The 24,780-nt window shown below is 39.1% G+C and overlaps 1 protein-coding gene across 5 annotated transcripts in view; it reads right to left on the bottom strand.

Annotated features, from left to right (window-relative positions):
- CUNH18orf25 (chromosome unknown C18orf25 homolog) overlaps positions 1–20,937 on the bottom strand; it is a 41,794-nt gene extending 20,857 nt beyond the window's left edge. For 2 of the 5 annotated variants that reach the window (XM_026090656.1, XM_026090657.1), the window contains exons 1-2: positions 10,798–10,813; positions 9,436–10,252 (exon numbers count right to left, since the gene is read on the bottom strand). In XM_026090656.1, coding sequence (XP_025946441.1) covers positions 9,436–10,159 — 724 coding nt within the window. In that variant the 5' untranslated portion in view covers positions 10,160–10,252; positions 10,798–10,813. Of the gene's footprint in view, positions 1–2,555; positions 3,088–9,435; positions 10,253–10,797; positions 10,814–11,680; positions 11,697–20,843 lie in introns of those variants that run through there. The other 3 variants (XM_026090659.1, XM_026090660.1, XM_026090658.1) reach the window with 3 other exon arrangements.
- Positions 20,938–24,780: the final 3,843 nt, after the last annotated feature.

Below are 24,780 nucleotides of genomic sequence, written 5' to 3'. Positions count from 1 at the left end.
TTGTTGCCTAGAGTAATCAAATCCAAATTTGTATCTAATAACATGCTTTAGGATGAGCTTCAATTTTTTTTAAAAAGTTACCTAACCAAGATACTGAAGGCCGGCAGAAATTTCCCTGGCTACATCCCTCACAACATTATCCGTTATTATCCACTTTTATCCATTTATGAGATCGGTACCTAAAAGTCTTTATAAGTCGGAGAGAAAAATAAATTCAGCTGATCTCCTAACACAATTCGGTTTAAAATACCTAATGGCTCCATAGACACTAGTTCATAAAAATCGTTAAGGGCATGCTTACAGACAGATTGAGTTAAGTGACTCCTATACATTAAAAAAAAGTCACTGCAAAAAGCTGCTTCTGCATGCACGGGAAGACATGTAAAGCTGCCATGCTTTAAAATATGCTGCTCTTATTATCGTCATAAAGGTATACATATCAAATCTATGAACACCAGAAGGATTCGGTATCTTTTACATCAGCAATTAATCTTCCCTGAAGGATCTTAGCTTTTAAACAGGCAAGGACGAGTTTATTAAATTGCAATCAAAAACAAAATAACTCCTTTAAAGTTTGCCTATAGTTAAAAACGCACACGTAATTTCAGACGAGGGAGTTTCTTACAAGTTCATATCAAAATCTTTGTATCAAAATTATGCATGAAGGTGATCTGTAAAGAATTTGAGTACTTAAAAATTACCCCCTGCATAGTCTTTCAAACAGTTACTCTGAAAATAATACAGCTCTCTAGCTCCCTTTTTTTTTTTTTTTAAATGAAGGCATCATATACAAAAAAAAGAATCTGGGCCAAGAATATTAACACACCAATGTTAGTGTTAAACTAAGAATAAAAAGCATTTCTCGAGTTCCCATTACAGGTTTGATCCAAAATCCACGTATACTGATGGAAAAACTCCCACTGACTTGGGAAGGTGGGGGTGGAAAGGCTTACAGAAAATACAGTGGTATTTCCACTAAATTTATTTTACACTAAAATAATTTGAAAATAAATTCAGAAGTGACTGTGGTTTAAAAAACAAAGTTTCAGAGCCAAGAGAGACCTACAATGTTCTCTTTACTTAAATTATGTCTATGCAAAAACTTAGTTTCCGTTATTATATTTTGATTTTATTTGCATTAGAAACTTTTAACAAATTCTAACTGATGATAAATATACATTTTTGGTAGCTATGGAGAAGTTACTTCACATGAAGAAAGGCCTTACTAGAGAGGTGACCAAAAATCCCTGTGCGTATTGATAATAGAAGAATTAAATAGGTATTTCTAATATATAGTTTAAATTAATCCTACTTTAAACATCACAGTTTCAAGCCTGCCTATTGAAGATAACTATCAGGATAAAAAAATTCCACACAATAGCAGTTATTGTATTATTTAAATGAAACTCATGTTCCGGCATTCCCAATCACAAGTAAATAATGATTTCAGTGGCACTCCGAGGTGGTGCAGAAGCTCTTGCTGTCTGATCCAGACCAGCAAACCATACCTTCAGACCACCGCAGGCTTTACTAACCTGTTAAGCCTTGTATTTTAAATTCCCATGCCAAGACTCAATTCATCCACCAGTAGCCGCTTACCTCAGGACTGAGGCTACTATTTTTATTCCAGCGTGAAAGATACAGTTTGACCGTATATACATCAGAAAGCAGCAGCGTCTTGGGTGCACAGGTCATGCATGCACACACGCGTACTTTGGGCGAGATTCATCTCGCCCAACTTGAGCTGAGAGTTATCTACTCTAAATTGTTTGTACATGGAGTTTAGACAACTAACGGGAGAGAAAGACCTTGCCAGGAGGTATCTTTGTAGGTGCTTATCTCTTTCCATTGACTCAGGAGCTCAGCAGAAGAGCAAACTCGGCACCTAAAATTAGAGGATGTGATTTTCACCCAAGGTGAATACATACGTACGTATGTAATTGGGTGTCTGTGCACGCAATGTAATACAGCCGCTTCCCCTAAATACGCCATACGCAACACAGCAGTGACACTAATAAAAGCTCTGGACAGAAAATGAACTACTAAATGGGAGATGAAAAATAATTGTGCACATTTGTTATATTATATTGTCATAAGCTTATTTATGATTTCTGCCTTAAAAGGAAGAAAAACGAATGTGTGATGTTCAAGTTGTAAAACTTGGGAATGAACAGATAGCTAAGGAAATGTTATGGGTCTGTATCTAATCTCGTTCTCTAGGGTACTTTACATCTTTAAATATAAAGCTTATTTCATTATATAAATGCTTTAACATGCAAAAAGAGCATTTGGATGAACATTCTGAATGTTCCTATTGCAACAAACATAGCTCTATTGATCTGGGGTATCTAAACAAGGATTCTAAGTTATATTTTCCCAAGTTTGGTGAAGAAAGCATAGGGTGTTTTTTTTGTTAAGAGTATCTGTATGTGTGTGCTGGCACATGCACATGGGTGTACTTTTTTTTTTTTTAAAACTACATATACATTCTCTATAAATAAAAAAAATGATACCATGGTAATAAAACCCAAAAGAGAAAAAACAAAACAAACATATATGAAGCGAGAAGCAAACCTTGTTTATAGCATAATCCAAAGTAACATCGAGTTTGTAAAGATAATTTGTTTTAAGTTTGTGATTGATTCAGATCAGACTCTGCAATATTCCCATTCTCTGGAAAGATAGGTGGAAAATTGTTATTAAAAGTCGCTGGAAACTCTAGCGTAGCATCAACATTTTGATAGCCCACGTAAGAATTAAACGACTGCTGCGGAAGTACTTGGCTATCAGGCATCTGCATGAATGCCCCTGACTGCGTGGTAGGGGGGATTCTTTGGCCAACTAGTTGCATTTTAGGCTCCCTGGGCTCCAGTTGTTGCTTGCTTTCTTCATCCGTGTCAAGACGGGTTAGCTTTTCTATCCACATGCGAAATTTCTCCTCTGTCTGCCTCTGCATCTCGGCAAAGCAGTTCATGGCCTCTTCCAGGACATTGCCTATGCAGTTCCTATCCCACACGGTGCCCCTGTCAAGCAATCCTGGAATTTCCCTGGTCGCTCCTCCAGATCCCCCAGCACGACTGAAGCCAGCTTTAAAGACATTGAGGCCATTTGATAAGACATCATTAAGTAAGAACATAATACTGTTTATTAAGGCATGTTAACTCAGGAAAACAAATTTTTCTAATTGCGTCCCTCGGATATGACACTGGGGGAGGGATTAGCAAACACCAAATTAACCAACAGCATTAACTTCCAGGAAAAAAATTAGTAATAATTTAACAGCCAGTGAGGTTATACTAGAAATTTTGGCTTCAAAATTGTTTTTTATTCTAGAATTATCAGACAATTCTGTCACAAAGGTCTCATTTGTTTTATAAATCTAGTTAGTCCAATTCCCTTGAAATTTTAGATATCTTTACTTGAATTCAAACCCAAAACATCATACAATGACAAGAAGCTTATTTCTGTTAAGTTGCAGTCCAAACTACTATCATTTAATTGCTAAACCTAAATAATTGTACACTTTACTTAGATATTTGAACTCTTTTCTGATGGACTGATAAACATACACAAATTGTACACAAGGTAACAGAGATAAAGACTGATATAGCAATTGCAGGGTTTAAAGTAGCCAAGCCCAAACCTTACCACTCTTGGTTTAATTTTGGAAGAACATACTAGACACCAACGAAGAGAATATACAGCACAAACATATACACACAAACACAAAGAGCTATGCGGAGCACTAGGCGGATACATGAGGGGGAAACCAGCTTCTGTTCATGCTGAGAGAAGGACACGGCTATATCACAGGAGTAACCCACGTAACACTTAAGGGTGATCAACAGCAAAGCTCTCAAGCACTAGATTTTCCCCCCTAATCTCAAAATGAACCATCTGGAAGTGCGTTATTTCTAGCGTTATTTCATGTAGCAAGTGCAGAAAGTGGACTGGGTCTAGTTAGAAGGAAATTGTTCTCCTTGCATCCATCAAAAAGATGATTAAGTGATTGGTGTTGGGATTATCACGAACAATTTTAGCAGACAAGGAAACAAGGCCATCCTAATTGCTTCGCTGTATGTGTCAACAAGAAAAGGCAACGGTATCTATATTAAGTTTAGAGTTCACTCAAGAGTCTTTTAAGAAAAAAGATAAAAAGAATACAAGGCTCTATACCTTCTTTGAGGAATAATAAATAATGTGCATGCTGTCCTAATACATGAACACTACTTAAGGTAATTTCAAAACAAGAAAAGCATCACATTAAACTACACAAAGCAGCTATATAACCTGACAATTTAATACGTAAACTTGAAATTTGTGGGATCCCCTAGTTTAAGAATAATAGAAAATATCTTAAGAACGAGAGAAATCATTGCACAACCTAAGCAAATATTTACTAATAAAAGCATAAGGCACTAATTCTTTATTGGGACTTTACTGTATATATGAAATTACAGTATTATTTAAACAATACATTCTTTATAGGAGTTTTTAAATGAGGTATACATAAGTTCTTCAGTAACACCTAAACAAAGCCTAGGATTATTCTTTTTATTTCCAAGTGGTGCCTAGCTAGCAATGCTACACTTTAGGGGCCAAAGACCTATTAGAAACCCTACTTTTTAAGGCTTCTCTCTCATCTGTTTACCTATCGGGCTGAAAACTCAGCATTCAGGTCTTCTGCTCAGAAATAAGTTACTTTATAGCAATTAACTTCGATCCTGTTGACTACATTTTAGCTTAAAAAAACAACCAAAAACCAACCAACCAGCAACACCCCCAGTGTTGAACATCCACTATGATTATTCTATTTATACTCCCTTAATGAGGGATCTCCTCCCAAGATCAGAGACTTAAGTGGGAGTCATTCTGACAAACTCTTTTGTAAACTGAAGAGACTATATGTTGAAATATATATTACCCTGCAATACCATTTTTAAAAAGGCATCACATCTACACAGCAGATATCTACACTAGTAGCAGCAAATCAATCTGTTTCAAATACTTCTTTTGTGGCTCTAATTAAAACATTACAGAATATTAGTTCGTCACACGCTTCAGTCGACCTTTTCTTTACTGGTAGCCTTCAGTGTTATACAATTAAGTCTTAAAACGCATTTAGACAATACTAAAACGCTAGCATTTATCACATTGGTCCCTTTGCTATCTGTAAACTTACAACTCTATAGTTTTAGAAGTTAAGAAGTTAACAAGCGCAGAGGTACGATAACGATCGTATCTTAATTTCGGGACAGTATCTCTTGCAGAGTAACACCTATAAAAATTCCCCATGTTATCTCTTTATGGAATCTATTACGTACTACCCAAGTAATGACTAAATCCAAACTTAATTTAGGAAAACCAACACTGCAACAGTTTAAGAAAATACACTGCACCTTCATTCTAACCAGGAATGGTGGACCCCACGTTGTTATGCTACCCTACATTTTTAAAATGAGTATCTTACTACAAATTGCTCTTAACAGGTTCTTCCCTGTTCTTGGATAACTCATTCCAAGGTACTTTAATGAAACTCATCCCTTATGCTTCATTCAAGGTCTATGCACAAATCTTAGGAGGTGGTAAACCGGCTCACAGCATCCACTTCGTGTATTATGTCCTCTCTCTGGATTCTTGCATATTAAAAGTGCTTTCTTCCTTTTTTAAACAAATGAGCCGTAACACCTTTTTCAACATAAAACTGCAAACTTTATCAGACTTTTGAAAGCCTAAAACATGAACCAAGCTTATTTCAGTTCCAATTTTTTTTTTTTTCAGTTGTAGAAAGCACAGTGGTGGTGAAATGACGTGTTTTTCATGTTGTATTTGAATTTTTAAAAATCCCTGCCGTCCACCAAAGAGTTTACATAGAACTAAATACTGGTATCCAGACTTGTTTTCATGCAAATTTTATTCAGAGTTAATCTGCATGGTCAAATTTGAAATCATTTAAAAGGAAAAACTTTTAACAACAGTTCTGGCGAAATCTATTTCAAGAATTACTAATCATCCTCTTTTGCCCAAAGCGGATGCTATCTAGTATTTGTTAAAGAGTAGGAAAATCCTAAATGCCAACAGAGAGGCTCAATCTTCAAAATATAAGAGATTATTCCTAATTTTCAATAATTCAAAAATCATGGCATTTACTGAACTAAAGAGCCCAAGCTTGTGATTGCTCAGGTCAGTGAAATGATTCTTAGTAGTGTCCATGAAGTTTACATCGAACCTGTATTTTCAGATAAAAAAGTGACAGCATGTCAGATGTTCAGAATACCATATTACATTGTGCTTAGTTCCTACTGATCTTGCAATATGTGTATTGAAGTATCACCAATAAGATCTCACCACAACTCTTTAGCCATTGTCAAGAAAAATGAGACTGTTGGGATTTTGATGTGCGTTATTACATTCGAGTACAGCAGCGAGAACTGACACTGTTGCACAACTGCTTGGTTCATGATTTGCATGAAATGAAGCCAGGAGCACTACTGACGTTCATGGCATCCTTCTGCATTTCACTGAACATTTTCCTTACCTTACTAATCAATCCAAACATATTTCCGAACCGGTCACATAGATGGTTTGAAACAATAACTACACTCTTGCAATGGAAGAGGCTAAGTGCCATGACATCTGCATTCTCAAATGAGTCACTCTAAATTTTCAGACTACGCACAGGTAGCAAACTGTCTTCTGTAACATTATGTGTTTTGATAGAAGCTAAGAGCTGGAATATTTGTATAGTCTTCGTATATGATGATGGCCACAATATACTGTTGCTAAAAATTTTAGAGCATCTCTGTTGGCAAAGCTATTTTCAGACAATTGACACATTTGAAAAAAAAAAGTCAGTCCACATAGTAAGCTACATTGAGACTTTAACTAACATTACTGCTAAAGTGCCCAAATATGATTAGACTAAGGGGAACACAGGCCACCTGTATTACTCTTCTGCATCAACATGCACGGATTTTCAAAAGTGAAAGCAAATGTTCGTTCATGCTTATGTCCTTCTGACAGATGCACTGCAGTTTCTTGATACTGAAGTTCAAGTATTAAGTTAAATCTGAAGTTTACTCTCATCTTTTGATTGTTTTCAGAGGACACCTGGGGCCTGAATTTCAGATAATGCTTTTGGCTACCCTGTATTAGATTCTGACTAGTTGTTCGTTTCCTAAACCTTGAGGATTGCACAGTGTAATGCTAAGTGCTCTGCAATGGCTTTCTATTCAGAAAAAAGTATTTAATAACTTAAGCAGTTTGCCAGCTCCAAGAAGAGGGATCACAGATGGCATGCGAATCTGTCCATTAGTCACTTGCAACGGAGAGCTAGGGATCCTAGCGAGGCTCGTAGCTCCACTGCACCTAGTGCGATCACGAAGTTTCATTAACCCACAAATAGCAGAGGATGCATTTTTGGTCAACCTTGCCCTTATCTCTACAGAGAATATTTCTCTCTTGTACTTGGAGATTGTTTCCCACAAACCAGACTAGTTCGTATTTAAAGGAAAACTGCAATCTGACAGATACACATTGCACCTAATACCAAAAGGACAGTTCAAAAGTTTTTATGTCATCAGTGGAATTTAGTATCAGACAGATGATATGAGCTATGAAGTAAGAAATACAGGTCACTGTTCCCCAAGATGGTTTTTGCACTCCCACATCTTGCATCCCATGCAGAAGTAGGCCTTGGTGTAATAATCACGAAATCAGCAGGTTCTTCCATCCGTTACAAGGGGACCTTTTCACTGCAAGCCTCCCACGGCAACACCTAGGGCTCAAGTACCAAAGAGCCTAATGATGCAGAGAAGTACCCTAGAGTAAGTTCAGAAGTATCTAGGCAATGGAAGTCAGAAACCTGGGCAGAGCCGAAAATACCATGTGAGACATTTCTGGGTCACAAGGCACTTCATGACTTAAAAAATAAAAAATAAAAAAATAAAAACCACATTGTTTCTCAAGGTGAAGGGATTGAGAGAACTGCCCCAAATTCAATGAAAGAAAGTTTTCTTCAATGGGCTTTAACTCAGGTCTTAATTGCCCAACAAGTGTAAATATAGTCAATAACAAGGCACTTAACTACGAAAGTCAGAAGCTAGACTTTAACTACTAAGTTGGTAAAAATAACTTTAGAATCGCTATTAAAATTTTACTACACAATAATTATAGGAGAAATAAGCCTTTCCCAGACTTTCCAATAATAAACATTAACTTCCTTTGTGAAACCTGCTTCCTAGCAATATGTGGGAAAATGCCAGTTCTCATGGTGACACCCAGAATCGTTCACTGTAACGAAGTCAGTTAAAACAGTGACAGTTATTTGTAAAATCTGATGTAAATTAATATTTTAATTCAGCTAGCAAATATTGGTTTAGTAAGTTAAGACTAATTATTGCAGTTTTCCTTTAAATTTTCTTGCCCTAGGAAGCTGATACTTATCTCTAAAAATCTTCTAGCACAAAAGGGAAAAAAGGCATGTCACCCAGTAAAAATTGGCAAGCCAAAAAGTTTATTTTTATGTGATTTTATTTTTGATTGCCATATGAGGATTACCATATGATGACGGTGCTATGGTATAATATGCTGCAAGAGTAAGTCACACAAAATCCTGTCCACGGCATTTGGGCTAATTAAATAACAAAGACTCAGCAGACAAGAAACTTGAAGAAATCATCTTTCTTTTGCTAATAAAATCAGGAGAAGGCCCCTATAATTTGCTGCCCCCATCTTTTAACATGGACGTGCCAGAAAATTAAAACTATAGAAATTAGAGATCCTTATGACACAGAAAATGGTAATACCTTTGTCTAAAATGTTAAAAATTTAGGATTGGAAATAGCTTGGGCACCTGTGTAAACAAATTCATATTTATGTCCTAAAATAGGTGACCAGCTGCAGTCTGCAAGAATGTAAATTACAATAAGGCTACGCAGATTTGTCATGCACTGAAACACAGAGCTGAAAGCACAGCACAAGTGCAATAGTGAACAGGGCCTTACTGTAACACAGGCAAGAGAGATGCCATGTTATGCCAAACACAGCTGCAGAGCTGTGGTCTTAATATATTATAGCAAAGCTGGCCACTTATCTTAAGAACGTATTTATTAGGTTATCACCATCTAATGGGATTTGACAGCACTGACAGGAGTTCATATAGGCTTACAAAGGAAAAAATCTGAAAATTCCAAACTTCAAAGGTAGTCCTTCCTCCAATCTATCATGTCTATGTTTTGCTGGCGTGCAAAAGTGCACTGAAACCTCAGAACAGATTTTAAAATTTGCCATGTCTTGTTAATATACTGCAGTCTTCAAATTTACACAGAGCTGCAGTTCTCCTGGTTTTTCTCAAGTGTCACTCATCTAATTTAGCATGACAGCTGAGAAACGATGTCAGATGCGTTACAGTTCAGTTTAAAAAACATCCTCTACCTGGTATCTCTGCAGTGATTGTCTTGCTGCTCCCTGAAACCTCTTCATCATCATCTGATGAACTCGTGCTCGAGTCACACGTCAGGTCACTATCACTGGTACTGCTGTCCTGCAGCAGGTTGTACTTCTTGCGAGCAGCTGCCTCCCGTTTCTGCCTTAACAGCCGGATTCTTTCTTTGTGCTTTTGGCTTCGATGACCTTTTACCTTGGTAACTCGGCCATTCTGCTTATCACTAGACTGTCGGTTTTTCTTGGCAGCCATTGTTGAAGTTTCACTTTCGGACCTGGATCGCCTGGATTTCCTCCCGACTGCGGCCCCAGACACCCCAGAAGGGTCTCCCTCTACAGCAGCTTCAGCTTGACAGGGCTCATTCTCTTCTGTGGAAGACAACGTGTCTGAGTCAGCCAAATGCCCGCTGGAAGAAGGGGAAAGCATGCAATGATTAGAAGAGTCACTCTCATAAACTCGACCACCCGCTGGCTTATCGCTTTCCGTAGACGCCAGCTGAGACTCCGAGGAGTCTCGCCTCAGTTCCATCAGTAAGCAAGGCATCGAGGAGAGCACTGTAGAGTCTGCTACAGCGGGCACATTATCTTTCTGAGTTTGTGTCTCCAGTTCTATAGGTCCATCTTCATCAGGAGCTGTCTCTTGCTTTTCAGAAGTCTTTGGTGGAACTTCTGAATCAACGAGTTCTTCTGCTTTTCCCACCGCCTCCATCTTCATTTCAGAACGCCAAGCTCCTCCGGGCCTCAGAGCATGGAGCACGTCGTCTGGGAGAGTGGGTGAACTAGATATGGATTTCAGCGACACAGCAACCTGCACAAGAACAGGACAGTAAGAATAATTGACACAAATAAATCACTCCTAGTCCTCACAATATTACCTAATTCATCAACTGAAACCACTGTTTTCAATTACAGACAATACGGTTCAGTATAACTTTGGTTCTCTTCATTTACTTCTTCCAAGTGAACCCATCCTGTTACACCAAACTATTCTTCCTTCAGGGCACCCATGAAAGATAGTACTGTGACTGCATAAAATGCAGTTCATCTCAATAAAACAATCACAACAGATCAGAGAAAAAAAACGATAGAAACATATTGATTTAAATTTTATAAAGTAAGAGTTAAGAAATATCATTAGCAACATATGCTGAATTTTTTTAGACAGAATTTCAAATTTATTTTACGGAGAATTTTAGTCCTCCTGAACAATGCCAGACTTAAAGTTTCCAGACTTGGGAGTCATCTACCTGGACAGACCAGAATATAGTTCAGTTTCCAGATCTATGAGAAATGAACTTTCAGTCGGACAAGGCCTCAAACTTGCAATGTTCTTAAGGCAATTTACAAACTTACAGTATCAATATGACATAGAAGAAATCCAGTCATTTCGAGCTGAAACAGCAGCTGTTGAACATTACAGAGCAACACCACAACCAACCTTCCCAGTGGAATTGCTCTTCCAGTTGATCACAGCAGACTGCATGTAGCAAAGCCATTTATAGAGCGCCATGAAATGACACCAAACCATCAGGAACACAGGCTTTCCCACATCTACACACAAGGCCTTTATAAACATTAGCTCTGCTTTAACACCAGTTTGCTCTCAACAGAGAACGATCATGTGAGTCACATGTAAAAAAAAAAATTATCAGCACTATCAAATACATCATTCAGGTGCTCTTTGAGTTTCTCATACAGGTACTAGTTGTATGAGAACCTACATACTGACCTGGTTTCTCTCTCAAAACCTGTCAGGAAAACAGCAGCAAATATACAGGTTGCCAGCAAGAAACAGTATCCACCCACACCAGTATCCTACATTTTACTTCAAGTTGTAATTTATTAAAATTGCATTGCTTCAGTGCAAATATTAAGAACAAGCTATCTAGCTGATTGATAACTTGCACATTAACAACCAAAAAGGTACCTAACTACCTAATTAGAGATACAGTATTCATCAATTTAATCTTCATTCTTCATGCTCTGCCTTCCATGCTCTGCCTTCCACCAAAATTTTAATTTGGAATTCAACCCAAAATAAAGTTAAGGAAAGTCTTTTCATTACCACATCCGCTTACAGATAAACTGTATGAAACTAATTGTTTATGGGTTTAAAAGTGTAGTAAACGGTAAATTTATGACACTTCAGAGAAAATTTAGACACTTAAAAAGCAATGCTAAGTTGTAATCTGCTGTTTTTAAAAAACACATTTCTACAGACAAGGGCGATTAATACTTGAATAGCCTGAGAGAGCACGGATGGTTTAGAGACACTTCTCTGTATCCAGAAAAATCCTTCTTCAGCTTCCTGATCCGTTGCAAGCTTTGTGTGTCACTAGGTGCTGCTTTTTTACCCCATTTGTAGCACAGAGTAAGGCTACTTCCCCGCTTCAGAAAGGCGCTGTGAACAAACCAAGCTCTCTCAGCCTCTCCTCATATATCACTGTGCTCTGCCAATGCTTTTCACATATGGGGGAGCCCAAAACAGGACACCACCCTCTGGATGCAGTCTCGCAAGAGCCAAATAGAGGGGACGAACGGCTTCCCTCACCCTGCTGACGATGCCGTTGCTAGCACAGCTCGGTGTGCAGCTGGCCGCCTTTGCTGCAAGCGCTGCCGACCCCGTTCAGCCTCCCCCCAGGACCTTTTCTGCAGAGCTGCTTTCTCTGCAGCCAGCCCCAGCCTGTCCTGCTGCACAGGGTTAGCCCACGCCAGACGCAGGACTTGGCACTTGCCTAGTTGAACTTCAGGAGGTTTCTGTCAGCCCACTTCTCCAGCCTGCTGAAGTCCCTCTGATTTGCAGCCCTGCCCTCCAGCACATCAGCCTCTTCCCCAAACCTGGCATGGTCCACGAACTTGCTGAGAGCGCACCCCATCCCCTTGTCCAGGTTGACATCAACCAGTGCCTCCAGATGCTCTTCTGGTCTCATGGACCTGAGTACATCCTGTCTCCTCTAGTGTGCGTACTGCTTCGTTCCCATAGCCTCTGCTAGGAGGCTCAGGGACCTGCGAGGTCTGAGGGCAGACCTCACCAGTGAAAACCAATGCAAAAAGGGTACCAAGTCCCTCAGCCTCTTCCCTGCTCTTGGTCAGCAGGTCCCCATCTCACTGAACAGCAGGCTCACATTTTTCTCAGTCCAAGCTGATTTGCAGTCCAACAGCACATCTACTTACACCAACAGCAGAGGCAGACAGCATCTTTCCCATACTCTTAAAGTACAGAAGTCTGAGGTGTGCACATCTGTACTACTTTAAGGAATTTATGTCTTCTTCCCCTCACACAGGGATAAGCGAATGATATTTTTAGTGAGAAGAAGGCACAGACACTGGTCAACAATGATGTTTATTCCTGCGCATGTGGAGAAAACACTTGTTCTGATGAGGCCTGTACTCTCCAGATCTCTTGAACTGGCACATAAAAAAAATAAAAACCAAACCAATAATTCTAGTATTAGTAAGTATACAAAAAAGGAACTTTACTTATTTTGGGGAAAAACATCTGTCATGACTCAAGCAGATTTTGCTGTAGGGAAGAATGTAGATAGTCTTGGGAAAGAAGAATCCATGCCAAGGAAAGCCAGGTCTCAAAGAAAAAGAACGTATTGCTTCATTCTGCTTGAGAAATGCATTAACCAGAGAGGGAGAAAGAGACTGTACTGAAATGCTCCCATCCTTCCTTGCCATTCGCTTTTCTGGTAATAGTACTAGAAAAGGTAATCTCAGGGTAATCTTAAGAGAACAACCAGTTTCTTACTTAAATGAGAACAACACAGCATGGAAAGATGATCTGTGACGCTTACAGACGCAAGTGGATACTTAATTAGACACTGCTCAGAAATGTCATTCTCCTTTTTCTGATGCACAGATATTGCACTGAAGATTTAAAAAAAGAATTCCTATAAAAACTTCAGTACTCGATTTTTCTGGTAGAAATGATTTTATTTTCTAACCACGCATAGAAAATACCAATATGTAGAAGAAATATCTAACTGTACCTTTTCAAAGGAAATATTTTCAAAGAGCAAAATCACAGACTTATTTCTAAAGGCATAAAATATTAATTGGTGCATTATGAAAACTGCACGTGTGTGAATAAATCCAGACGGATTCTAAAGGTGACATTAGCAGAGGCAGCTGAGCTAGTCTGAAGCTCGCTGCCACGAAGAGGGACAGTCTCCCTCTTTTACTGCCTACTCATAACCGTGCAGTCGTATTCCCTCCTGTGCACCAAAACTGGCTCAGCCCTTCTTGGTTAGGCTCAACTCACTAAGCCAGCAGAAAACAAAACCAGAACACAAGTGAAATTTTCTGCCAGAGCTGGCAAAGAGGATAGGCACGGGAGGGCAAGAACCAGGCCATCTCTTTACATAAAAAGAAATCTGGTGACAAACTACCTGATGGGTAAAACTCATGGGTTCTCACTAAAGTTACTAGAGGCTACTGAATGTTTCCTTCACAGCTTTGCTGCCAGAAGAGATTTTTGAAGATACAAACAGATTAAAAAGCAAAAAAGTCAAATTCAAACAAAGTGCTATTAGCAGCTTCCTCAAGGACAACCGTTGTGGAGTTTTTGCTATTAAGTCACTTGTTCTACTGCACAGAGAACAGTGTCAAATATGGCACGTGCGCTCTTTACCAATCAACAGCTGGCCACGTATACATGCTCTTTAAAGTCAATATTCTTCTTTCTAATTGTAAATCCTGGCATTTCAGGAGGAAATGAATTTCTACCCATGATGAACAAATAAGGCCTGAAACACTAGAGACTCTGATATCCTAACCTTAATTGTACATTATCATCTTACATGCTATTGAACTGATTCACTGTAAGGAATGCTTAGCTTAAATGAAGTGTGAGCTAGTCCTTTTTCTCACCAGCTGTGGACAGGGGAGATTCTTAGTTAAGAAGTACTAACAGTTTTCCATAGCAGTTTGCCCTTAAGAGTAACTTTAGTTTATGACAGACACCTTTCCTGTTATTCAAATCCATCGGACCACTTCTTTCCCGTTTATGACCATATAACTTTCTTGTGCCAGTTCTAGCAATTGTTTAAATGGAAAGAATAGTCAAGCAAAACATTCCAAATACTTGAAATTTTTAATACCATTTTAGCACTGAGGATCAGGAAAAAAAAATTGCAGTGAACAGCAACCTTCTAGAAGATATTCTACTTCACAGCTCATGTCATAAAAGTTGATATTCTAATCTAATTCTAAATATATATATAATTTACACAGCATTACACATTTATACAGCATGTTAAAGAGCACAGTGGCTCATATCTACATAAGCAATTATTTCCATCACCAGTGGATTGTATCATCTCACATTTAACTGGTGTAACTAGAGTTGGATGGGAAAAAAAAAAAATCAGAAAGAGAGGTAACAACAACTTAGGCCAATAAAATTACATTAAATAGCCGTCTTTTAAAAGTGTAAAGAGACAGACAAGAACAGCATGAGTTCTGAATCACAGATTTCACAGACTATGTAATGACAAAGAGAAAGGGAAGGACAGTAGCAGTGCACGACCCGTATGCTAAAGAATCGACCACACCATGGAAGTTCACCACTTCAGAGTACAAGAAGGGAAAATTTTGGCAAACACCAAAATAAAGTTCACCCCGACAGAAAACCACACGACTCTGAAGATGTGAAGTGCTAATAACTCCAGACATGAAGAACCACCTACAGAGGTTTTGGATGAAGGTTCAGAAATGTTTGTCATACCTTTTATCTGCTTGAAATGCCTTTCTCTCCTTTAAGAGTCAATGCACTTCTAATTCAAACTCACCTGTAATATTCTAGTACTAACAACACATACAGATAGGTCCAAGAACAAAATATCTAAGCAATCGAAAGTATTAAAAACTAATCAGTCTAGATAATCAGCTCTCTATCAGAAGAAGCTGATTTGCATCAAGACAAATGTGAAAGTATCAGTGCTTTCTACACTTCCCAACAACTCTTTTGCACTTTTTTTAAATCTCCTTTCCAATGACACTGTACATTTTTAGAACGTGCCCTTTATTTTCTTACAAAAGTGTAACACATACCTAAGTGCTTAAAACAACAGAAGTGTAACCAGGACTCAATTTAACTCAAGATGTTTCTCTCAAATTTGTGTGGATGTGCATGTGCGATGCTCTAGAGCAGATTTTTCATAACACTGAGCCACCCCCACATGGATACTGTGTAATTTATTTAGCGTTCCTTTGAAAACGCTGCCCTGAAGCTGACTCACTAGCATACAATTCTACCTAAGGCACATTTCTGGGAGTGGAGTTGGCTCTTTATCAGATGATTCATAAATCAGGCCTGGTAGCAATCCTAAAAAACAGAACTCTTTCTCAACCAACATGGTAAAAGAATCAAGGTGTGAAAAAAGAGAAGAAAGGATCAAACTCATGCTCTGTTTCAACTGGTCCTGCTGCTCCTACTGCGTGTTCAACAGGCTGTGTATACAAGTTATCCAAGACGGAATAAAAAGTACAAGAATAGAAATTAAAACAAAGGTTTGTGAAGTGTCGCTTGCAACCTCGAAGAACAACATTTTTTGTCAGTACAAAACAATTTACATTTAAATACATGTTTTCATGTTGCAATGCTTAGTGCACACAAACATTCGCATTCTGCTTCTTTCAAATAAAATAGAGCTACCAACTATGGGTTAGATTACAAGTCTGTACACAGGGTTCCAGAAACATTCACCAGCTGTGCTGGAATCCCACAGAATCACAGTCCTTGTTAAAATAAATTCATTAGCATATAGAAAAAGGAATAAAGTTGGCTGTATTTACCCTTCTCAAATCTAATTTCTTTCTCACACTGAGACCCTTTTCTCAAGTGGGCAATGATTTAAGTCTAAAGCACTCTCTTCCTTCTAAATTAGAAGAGGGGCAGCTTTTTATAACTCTGTCCCTAAAAAAAATTAACAGACCCACTGCTAGGTCTTCACTGTTCTTTCAGCAAAACTAGTGGTAGAAATCAACACTGGGAAAGCCGTAAGTTTAATTTCTTTTTCCTCTCTGCCATGTATTAGTTTGCACAGATCATCTGTTGAGGACATGCACACAGATTTACCATCTTTTTCTAAGATTTTAACAAAATTTTCTATCACTTTCTCATTTTTATGATTCAAAATAAAGTATTTTGTGCTTCCTCCTTTAGTTCACGCCATTCTATATAAACAGAGCTTTTCTTCTCAAGAAATGTTTGTCTACTGTTCTACCATTGGCAACAAAATAAAGCTCACAGAAAAGCCAGATTTTAAACTGTTTGGGAGTACCAATAACAAGTTAATCCTGATCTTCAGAGTGAGTGTTTGCTATTAAGAACATTTATCTGTAATATCCTGAAAGTAATCACAGATTGTATTGCCTGCCAATAGGTCCAAACCGCAGATCATTACAGCAGCAGGGTAACTTTGACAGGAAAAACACGTGCCGTCTCCTGCAAAATCAAAGCAGGCCCAGCACGGACAGGCACAGATGAATACTCCGTACCTTGCTATTTCTGCTATTTTTCAAAGCAGCGATGAGTGCTGCAGCACACAGATTCCAGCTGCCTTGAGCCAATCTAACAGTTCACTGCCGCTGTAAAGAGATGGTCCTGCCTGCTCGCTGGGCCGCCTAGCACCCATCAAGTCCTTTTGTAATTCAACTTGCTAGAAGAAAGCTCTCCCCCTTATCACGGGGGGGAGTTTCCTGCTGGGTTAGTTGGCTGAATGAGTTCAGGGAATGAGGAGGGCCGGAAAGAGAGGAAGGAGAGCGGTCCAACACACACCGCAGAGCAGCAACAGGCCTGAGGTGAGGGAGAGCACTGGACCGATTCACTTCATCTTGCAAAACATCACTCCAGAATTACAGCATCCTTGAGATTAAGAGGGTAGATACACTCAATAGATAAGCGTTGTTTCCGTCAAGTCCTCCCTAACGTTTCTTTTCAGTAACAGTACTGTCTACCTAACCGAACCCGAATCTGCCGTTTTGCAGCTCCTTCTGTAGCCAATGCAGCAGACAAAGGGAGTCATCAGCATCTCCCGTTCTCCTGAAGTTACCCGAGGGCAAACGTCACCGAACTGGCAGCGGTATGAATTTACGACATCCATTTGTCTCCAGCAAAGATGATCTAACACAGAGATAACCAAGCGAGGCTACAAAGTATTTTATGATCAGCCCTATTTATGGATCTTTACTCCATGCTAATACACAGAAAATGAGAGATATACCTGCAGGTATTTTAAAGTTCTACACATTTTAATTTAATACCAGTACTATATCTTTCTCTAAAGCCAGTACCTTTCTGTCCCATAGGGAAGTGACATACCCATTTTATGGTCTGGTCAACTGAAGAAGAGAAGTTAGTTGACATGTTCAGATTCTACCCGTAACCTAAACCCAGACCTCTAGGCATTTTCTCATCCACAAGCTATTAATCTTATTCATTTGCTATTTTAATTGTGTCAGTAGTGTAAAATTTAATTATTGTAAAATGAATCCGCAGTAGGCATAGCACTTACAAATAAATGGTATCAGTAAAGGTAAATTCATTTGCATTCAGTCAAATTATGACAGTTCCAGTGGCAGTAAGAAACTAACTACTCTTTGGCTGTTCTTGATACCAACTTCTCAATCATTTTAAGACCAGTAATAAGATCTTCCAATGGACTTCAGAGTACAACAGTTTGCTAACAATTTATACCATAGTCGCTATGTGTTTACAGTGCTCTTGACGAAGGAAGCATTCATGATATTGGTCTACCATGGCCTAAGGACTCAGTAAGCAACAGGGATAACTCCACTGGATATAACCCACTACCTTCTCGCTAAGAAAGTGCACCTGCACGACTGAATTATACTCAAGACCACAGCTAACTCCTGATCTAGACATCTAACCTTTTAGTCTATGCCTTTAGCCTATAATACATGGCTCCTCACTGAGACTCCCCAAGAAGCTAACGCAACCAAAAATGTGAAATTCCTGTAGGACATGTCAGGTGTAGATAGATGTCTGTGGACACAAGGAGAATTAGTGAGACTGCGACATGACCTGTTACGGAAGTAGAGCAAAGCATGACAAGGAAAAAGTATAGTGCAGGAGAGGGATCATTTATAATAAATTTTTGGCACATGAAAAAATTAGTATGATGTACATACAGGCTGGTTCTACAAACGTGCATAATCTACTTTAGGTATTTCAAAACCAGAACTGACAGGGTCAAAAGCCAGTTACATGTGCATTACGAATAATGCTGCTAACACCATGTTTACTAACAGATGCTTCCTATAGTATTTACAGGTGAAGAAGTCTGACCTCCATTTTGAGAGGACAACAGGCAGAGAAGGAAACACACATTTCCCTTCCTCAACATACACAGGATTTTGCATTTATTTAATTGCTGTAGTCAAATATGAGCATACCTAAGAGAATAACAAGTTATCAGCTATAAATAGGGCAAAATAAAACTAGGAGGTAGCCATGCTGATGAAAAAACCTTAGGTACCCTCAAATAAAAACACTATCTACCCCATAATGATTTGCTGCATTATTATTCTTTATTTAAGGGAAAAAAAAGGATCAACTGTCAGAGCTTTCCGAAGAATAAAACTACTAGTTAGCAACACATACAACTTTCTCAGCAAAAGGAGAGATGGGAGGTGAAAGCATTGAGTTTGGAGTATTTTTTCAACCCCGTTCTGCTCATTCAACACAGTCTTATTATTCCACCACCCCTCTGCTGTAGCTTGATGAGAACCATACAGACAAACAGCGAAATTCACTACAGACGTTAAACAGGAGGAAAAACATTTTGACCTTGTACAACACACATATGCACACACAATCAAGTGTCTGTTATAAAACCAGCTTTTTTAAATTTGAGGTAAATGAGGTCTATAGCCTCATAAACCCTTACAAATCAGCTAACTGTGACAAGCTACTCACTAAATTTCCCCAGCACGGTTTTGCAATATTCAACAATTTCTGGATTTTACTACAGTGAGCTGATAAAGGCTGTAGATGAAGCATGGCCTGGGATCCAAAGCCTGTGAATAGCCTTTAAGATGACTTATTAATTGAAATCATGGAAAAATAAAACTTCACCTTACAGGCCTTTGAAAATGAAGGAATGTTTTTTCTAACTCCTCACATATTCTGCCTAGTGCTGATCAAAAGGTATTACTAGTTCTGGAGGGACTACAACTATCGACAACAACTCTGGTTGTATTAATCAGTAGCTTAGCTCATGGGCACTGCTACCTACAAGTCCAGTCTTCCCCAAAACGACAACTTCATCTCCAAAAGACATTTTATTGAATACAATGAGGCCTCAGGATATCGGTATTTGTATTCAACTTACTTTATTAGGAGACAGTGTCTAACAAAACCTTATCTTACACTGTAATCCCAACCATAGTAGCAAGTACACGGAATTAGTAGACAGTTTCCCAACCCACCTTTTATCACTCAACTTTTCCCTAAAATTTTGCTTTTGCCAAGATACTTGGGGCTCTCTCTAGAGCAACAGTTGCCATTCTCAGAGAGCAAAAAGAGGGAGAGCAGACTCGAGAAACAGGCAGTCAATATCTGGTTACAAAGCCACAGTACAACAGAATAGTACTGTCTTGACTTGAACACGACTATCATGCGCTGCTGGCTTTTTCCAGAAGAAAGTTTTACAGTATTACTGGATCATACAGTGGCAATCCTAAACAGGTATCATGGAAATGTATTACTCGCAATGAAAAACAAATTACTGAAATGGTAGAAACTACATCATCTCACAGACAATTGGTATTATGAAGTCTGGCTCGCTGTTATTCCCAGCTCTGCTACTGCGAGTGAGTCACTTGGTCTCTACCCATTACAGATGAATGGAAATGAAGTCTGCCTTCTCTAAAACAATCTTGCAAGACTAATGATCAAGCACTGTGAAATAAGACATTACAGCAGAAAGGTAGCAATAACAACGTTATCCAACCATGGACAGGCTCTGTCTGCCCACTTTCAGGGAATTTTAAGGTGTGAAAGCAGAACAAGATTCTACTGGACACTGGAGAAGTTTCACTATAAATCCAAAGCTATGACTCAATTATACTGAAACCAATACGCCAGCTTGAAAGTGTCTTAAATACCTCCAGTTAATTAGGTGACCACTTGTTCTGCTTCTGATTAAAAAGCTGTCAGATTAAGTCACAGCAGCTCTCAAGCTTTCTTCTTGGCAAATGAATATCACAAGCTGCGATACGGCTAAAGCCTGTGTACTATTCTGCTACTTGAATAAATTACTGAGCATTCAAGAGACAGACTACATGGTCAAACCGATATAAAACCCTGAACACCCTCTTACACAGAAAGGGTATGATGTTGGACCATCCCGGATCTAAAGCCAACTCACCACACGACCAGAGCATGTTACTTGACCTCCCTGGGCATTCAGTAATGCATCTGTAATTGTGTAGCGGCAACGCCTCAGTGACAGAGCTGCATCTCATTTTCGGGTCTGAATGAGTAAACAGTATGTACCTGAACTGTAGAAACAAAGTCACATCCATGAAGAAATCACTATACCATACAATCTCTGTTAACACTAACCAGACAAGTAAAGAGGTAACACTAACAAGTTTGACTCCTGAACAGGGAACCACAAATTTAAATTTTAACCCTCAGCAATAACACTGAATAAGTGGCAGAGGGTATCAGTCACACCAGTCTAGCTCAGAGGTGTACTGTTATGATGAAACAACTGCAGAGGTTAGTACTCATGCTATATCCACATTTTCATTTACAAAATCTCTTTATTCATGTTTTCCTTTTGCTCAGAATTGTACATTTGTAGGAATTACTTTCTACCTCTCAACTCACAGACTCCAAATTGTATTATGCATGAAAAACCTGGAACAAAGATGCGACAGAACGACAACACAAATTACAATGAAAATAAGACTTAAAGTTCCATGCAATAATTTTTGTCGCAGCTGATTCCAGTGCCATAACAGTTCAGCTGCTTTCAAGTTAGATTTTTAAAGTTAAAAGCAAGAGTGACGGTTCCCTGCTTAACTTGGATTCCGAAGAAATGAGACAAAAATGGTAAGTTGATTTACTTCCTTGCACGCAAGCTTTAGGCTGTCCTCAAGTTGCAACTGTGCAGCAACACGCAGTGTACAACACAACTTTATCCCAGAACTCTTTCCCAATACCGAGCCTGTCCCTTTCTCCCACTACTGCTTCATCTTCAGTTCCCATTGCTACTGATCATGTTCAAGTCAGCAAGGATTTTCAAGTTTTAGTACTTTTTTAAAAAAAAGAAAAAAGAGACCTTGTTTTGAGGTGTGGGTTATATTCTTGCAACTATGGTATTTAAATCTTTCACTTTGATCTAGTAAATGTGCTATTAAATCTGCTGCTCAGTTTCTGTCAACGTTTACAGCTTTATAAGTCATTTAGTCAACTGCAGATAAAAACATATAAGCTGAGAATGACCATAGACCCAATTCTGTCAAGGACTGTCAAAATACTAACATTGAAAGGTTACAGAAAATGAAATACAGGTTGCTTGAAACAATTACAAATTACTTACTTGAAAAGCTTTCAAATTTTCAAAGTTTTTAACTGCAATATTTTAGCCAGAGGGGATTAACAGATAGTTCTGCATTGCTAATATAGTCTGCAGCGTGGTACGTAGGGACTACTGTCTAAGTAACAGCTTTTTATGCGAGATGTTGATATACAGGTGGGTCATAGATGGCACATGCATCTTTGGTGAGCAGGGAGTCAACGTGATTATATATAAACAGGAAAGAAAGTGAACAAAATCAGCTATGGCTTTAAAGGCAAGGCAAAGAAGCCTGCGCTTTAATGGTAAATAAACAGCAAGGAGATAGGGATCAGGACAACCAGGATAGTAATTTTTCGTCGTTCCGGATCAAGTTACACCAACTTTATCTCCCTAATGCTTAGTGTTCAAAGCCCCTCATGATTCTCTATATTTGCTCTTTGTTCATCCAGTCTTATCTTACCTCATCTCATTAATCCCGACCTCCTCCACACTGTCAGCTGCCATTGTGATCTGCCCATTTGTCAAACGCACACAAACATCCTTCCTACCTCCTTTTTTATCAGTCGAAGCAGTGCTTGTTTTGCACGTGTTGTGACCACTGCCTCTCTACTGTTCTTAACTGCCTTGCTGCTGGCTTCGCCTTACTTCCCCTTTTCCCTCCCTCCACTCGTTCGAGGCATCCACTCGTTTCCCAGCTTGGTTGCGTCCTGTAATTTCTACCAAGCAGGCAGCCTCTGTACGCTTATCAAGCGCGAGCATAGGTGGCCAGGCTGCACTGCAATACACATCATACGCTTGAACGTGCAAGACCGCAGTCCTTTCCTCTTCCTGATTTCTCACAAATTTCTCATTGCACCTCTTCTGCGATGGCTATACACTAGCCAACCAGTAATTAGCTTGAAGAGCAAACAGAAATAGTTGACGCATTATAATTAAAAAAGCGACTATTGCAAAATGAGTCAGAACTGTTATTCTCATACTTTAACGTATACCAGCTGCCTATACTCACGTACTACCTTCCATCATCCCCCCCGTCCCTCTTCTTAATCATCTAGACACAGAACCAGCATTACTGGTATGCCAGAATCACAGAAAGCAACAGCTTATTAGTCTTTAGTGGCACATAACCATCCTCTCTGGAGTATTTATTTTTATTTATTTTTTATTTTTTTGCCAGGACTTGATCTCTCTAGCTTGCTCACTGTGTGAAGAACTCAGAAAATGACACTCAAAAGACTGCCATTTGAACAGCCGAGTTCACTATCCTCTCACTGCTTTTGCATCATGTGTTCATATGTGATCTGAATTCAATGAGGTGGGGGAAGGAAAACGTTTGGGACCACCAAACATCCCAAATAATTTACTGTTCTACTTAAAGTTTGTTATAAACCTAGAATTCATTCCATGAGGCAATGTTTCCCTTGTCCGGGGCAACAGGGGAAGCTGTACCGTTCTGCCTGCCTGCTTTTTAGCACTCATATCACAGAAACAGCAATTACGGGTGTTAATTAGGCCAGGAGAACCACAAGATGAATGCCTCAAAAGAAGAGCGTGCTACATCCAGTTTTCACCTATTTTGAGTACATGGTACACCACTGAGGTCAAACATAAGTTTTTAAATAGATTTTTTCAACATAAAATACCTTAAAACAAATATTTTAGAACGCTAAACAAACTTTAAATATAAGGGGAGACCTGTTACACTGCCTGCATTTAAAATTTTAGCTTGAACACCAGAAACACGCTAGCTCTTGCCTGTAAGTGAAGCTACTATTTAACCTTATTATGTTTCACAAGTACAAGACAAATCTAAATAAAAGCTCTTTTATGGGATTTAAGAGAAAGTTTACATTTTTAAAGAGACACCTAAAAGTTCCAAGATTTATTACTCCCTGATTTTAAAATGTAGAATTAGAGGTCAGCTAAACAAAAAACAACAACAAGAAAAACCCAACAGGATTTACACTTCATACCATAGCATCTCCGTAAAGTTCTTACAGCCTTTGAAATGCAGCTAGGTACTTGGTACTAGTTTTAGATACATAACTAGTCATAACTGAGACCTTGTACAACTAAGTTACTGCACTTATCAAATCACAGACAATAAGACACACGAACTTTAACACAAGTAGTTTACTTTCACTGTTAAGGAACCAAGACACGAGCATAACTAGACACGTTACCTAACAGAGCTGAAAGCTCTTCCTACCCGCTATAGAAATGACCCTACAAAAGACACGGAGTCTTTCAAAAAGCGGCCTGATAATCCTAACGCAAAGGACACTGCAGTACTGAAACTGGGAGGCGAGTTCAAACGTGACAAGTCCGCTCCGACTAGTTTTTCTTTTTAAAAAAAACAAGAGCACAGTAGCACGGTTAAACGTTACATTCTCCTCAGGCTGCCGCGTCGCTCAGAGCCACATCTGCAACCCATTAGGCGTTAGGCGCTCAGGGGAACTCGGGCTAGATAAGGCACGAACGACGTGAACTTTTCCATTAAAAAAAAAAAATACATAAGCCCCCATCATTCCAGGTAAACGAAAGGGGGATAAAACTAGAGGCCACACGCCTTGCTCTTCAAAGGGTTGTGAGGTTCTCTCCCCCCCCCAAAAAAAAAAAAACATATAAAACGACCGCATAACGCGCGACACAAGTATCAAGAAGCGTGAGGGACGAGAAGTTGCTCCCGAGAGCCGGGGCTGCGCGGCGTTTCGGGGACCGCGGGCAAGGTTACGGCACGAAAACGGCGGCGAGCCCGGGCTCCGCCGTCCGTCCC

This window comes from Apteryx rowi, unplaced genomic scaffold (genome assembly GCF_003343035.1).
Source record: "Apteryx rowi isolate R43461 unplaced genomic scaffold, aptRow1 scaffold_87, whole genome shotgun sequence".
Lineage (NCBI taxonomy): Eukaryota > Metazoa > Chordata > Aves > Apterygiformes > Apterygidae > Apteryx > Apteryx rowi.
Note: the sequence above shows the minus strand (reverse complement) of the source record. Positions and strands in the feature narration are given on the sequence as shown.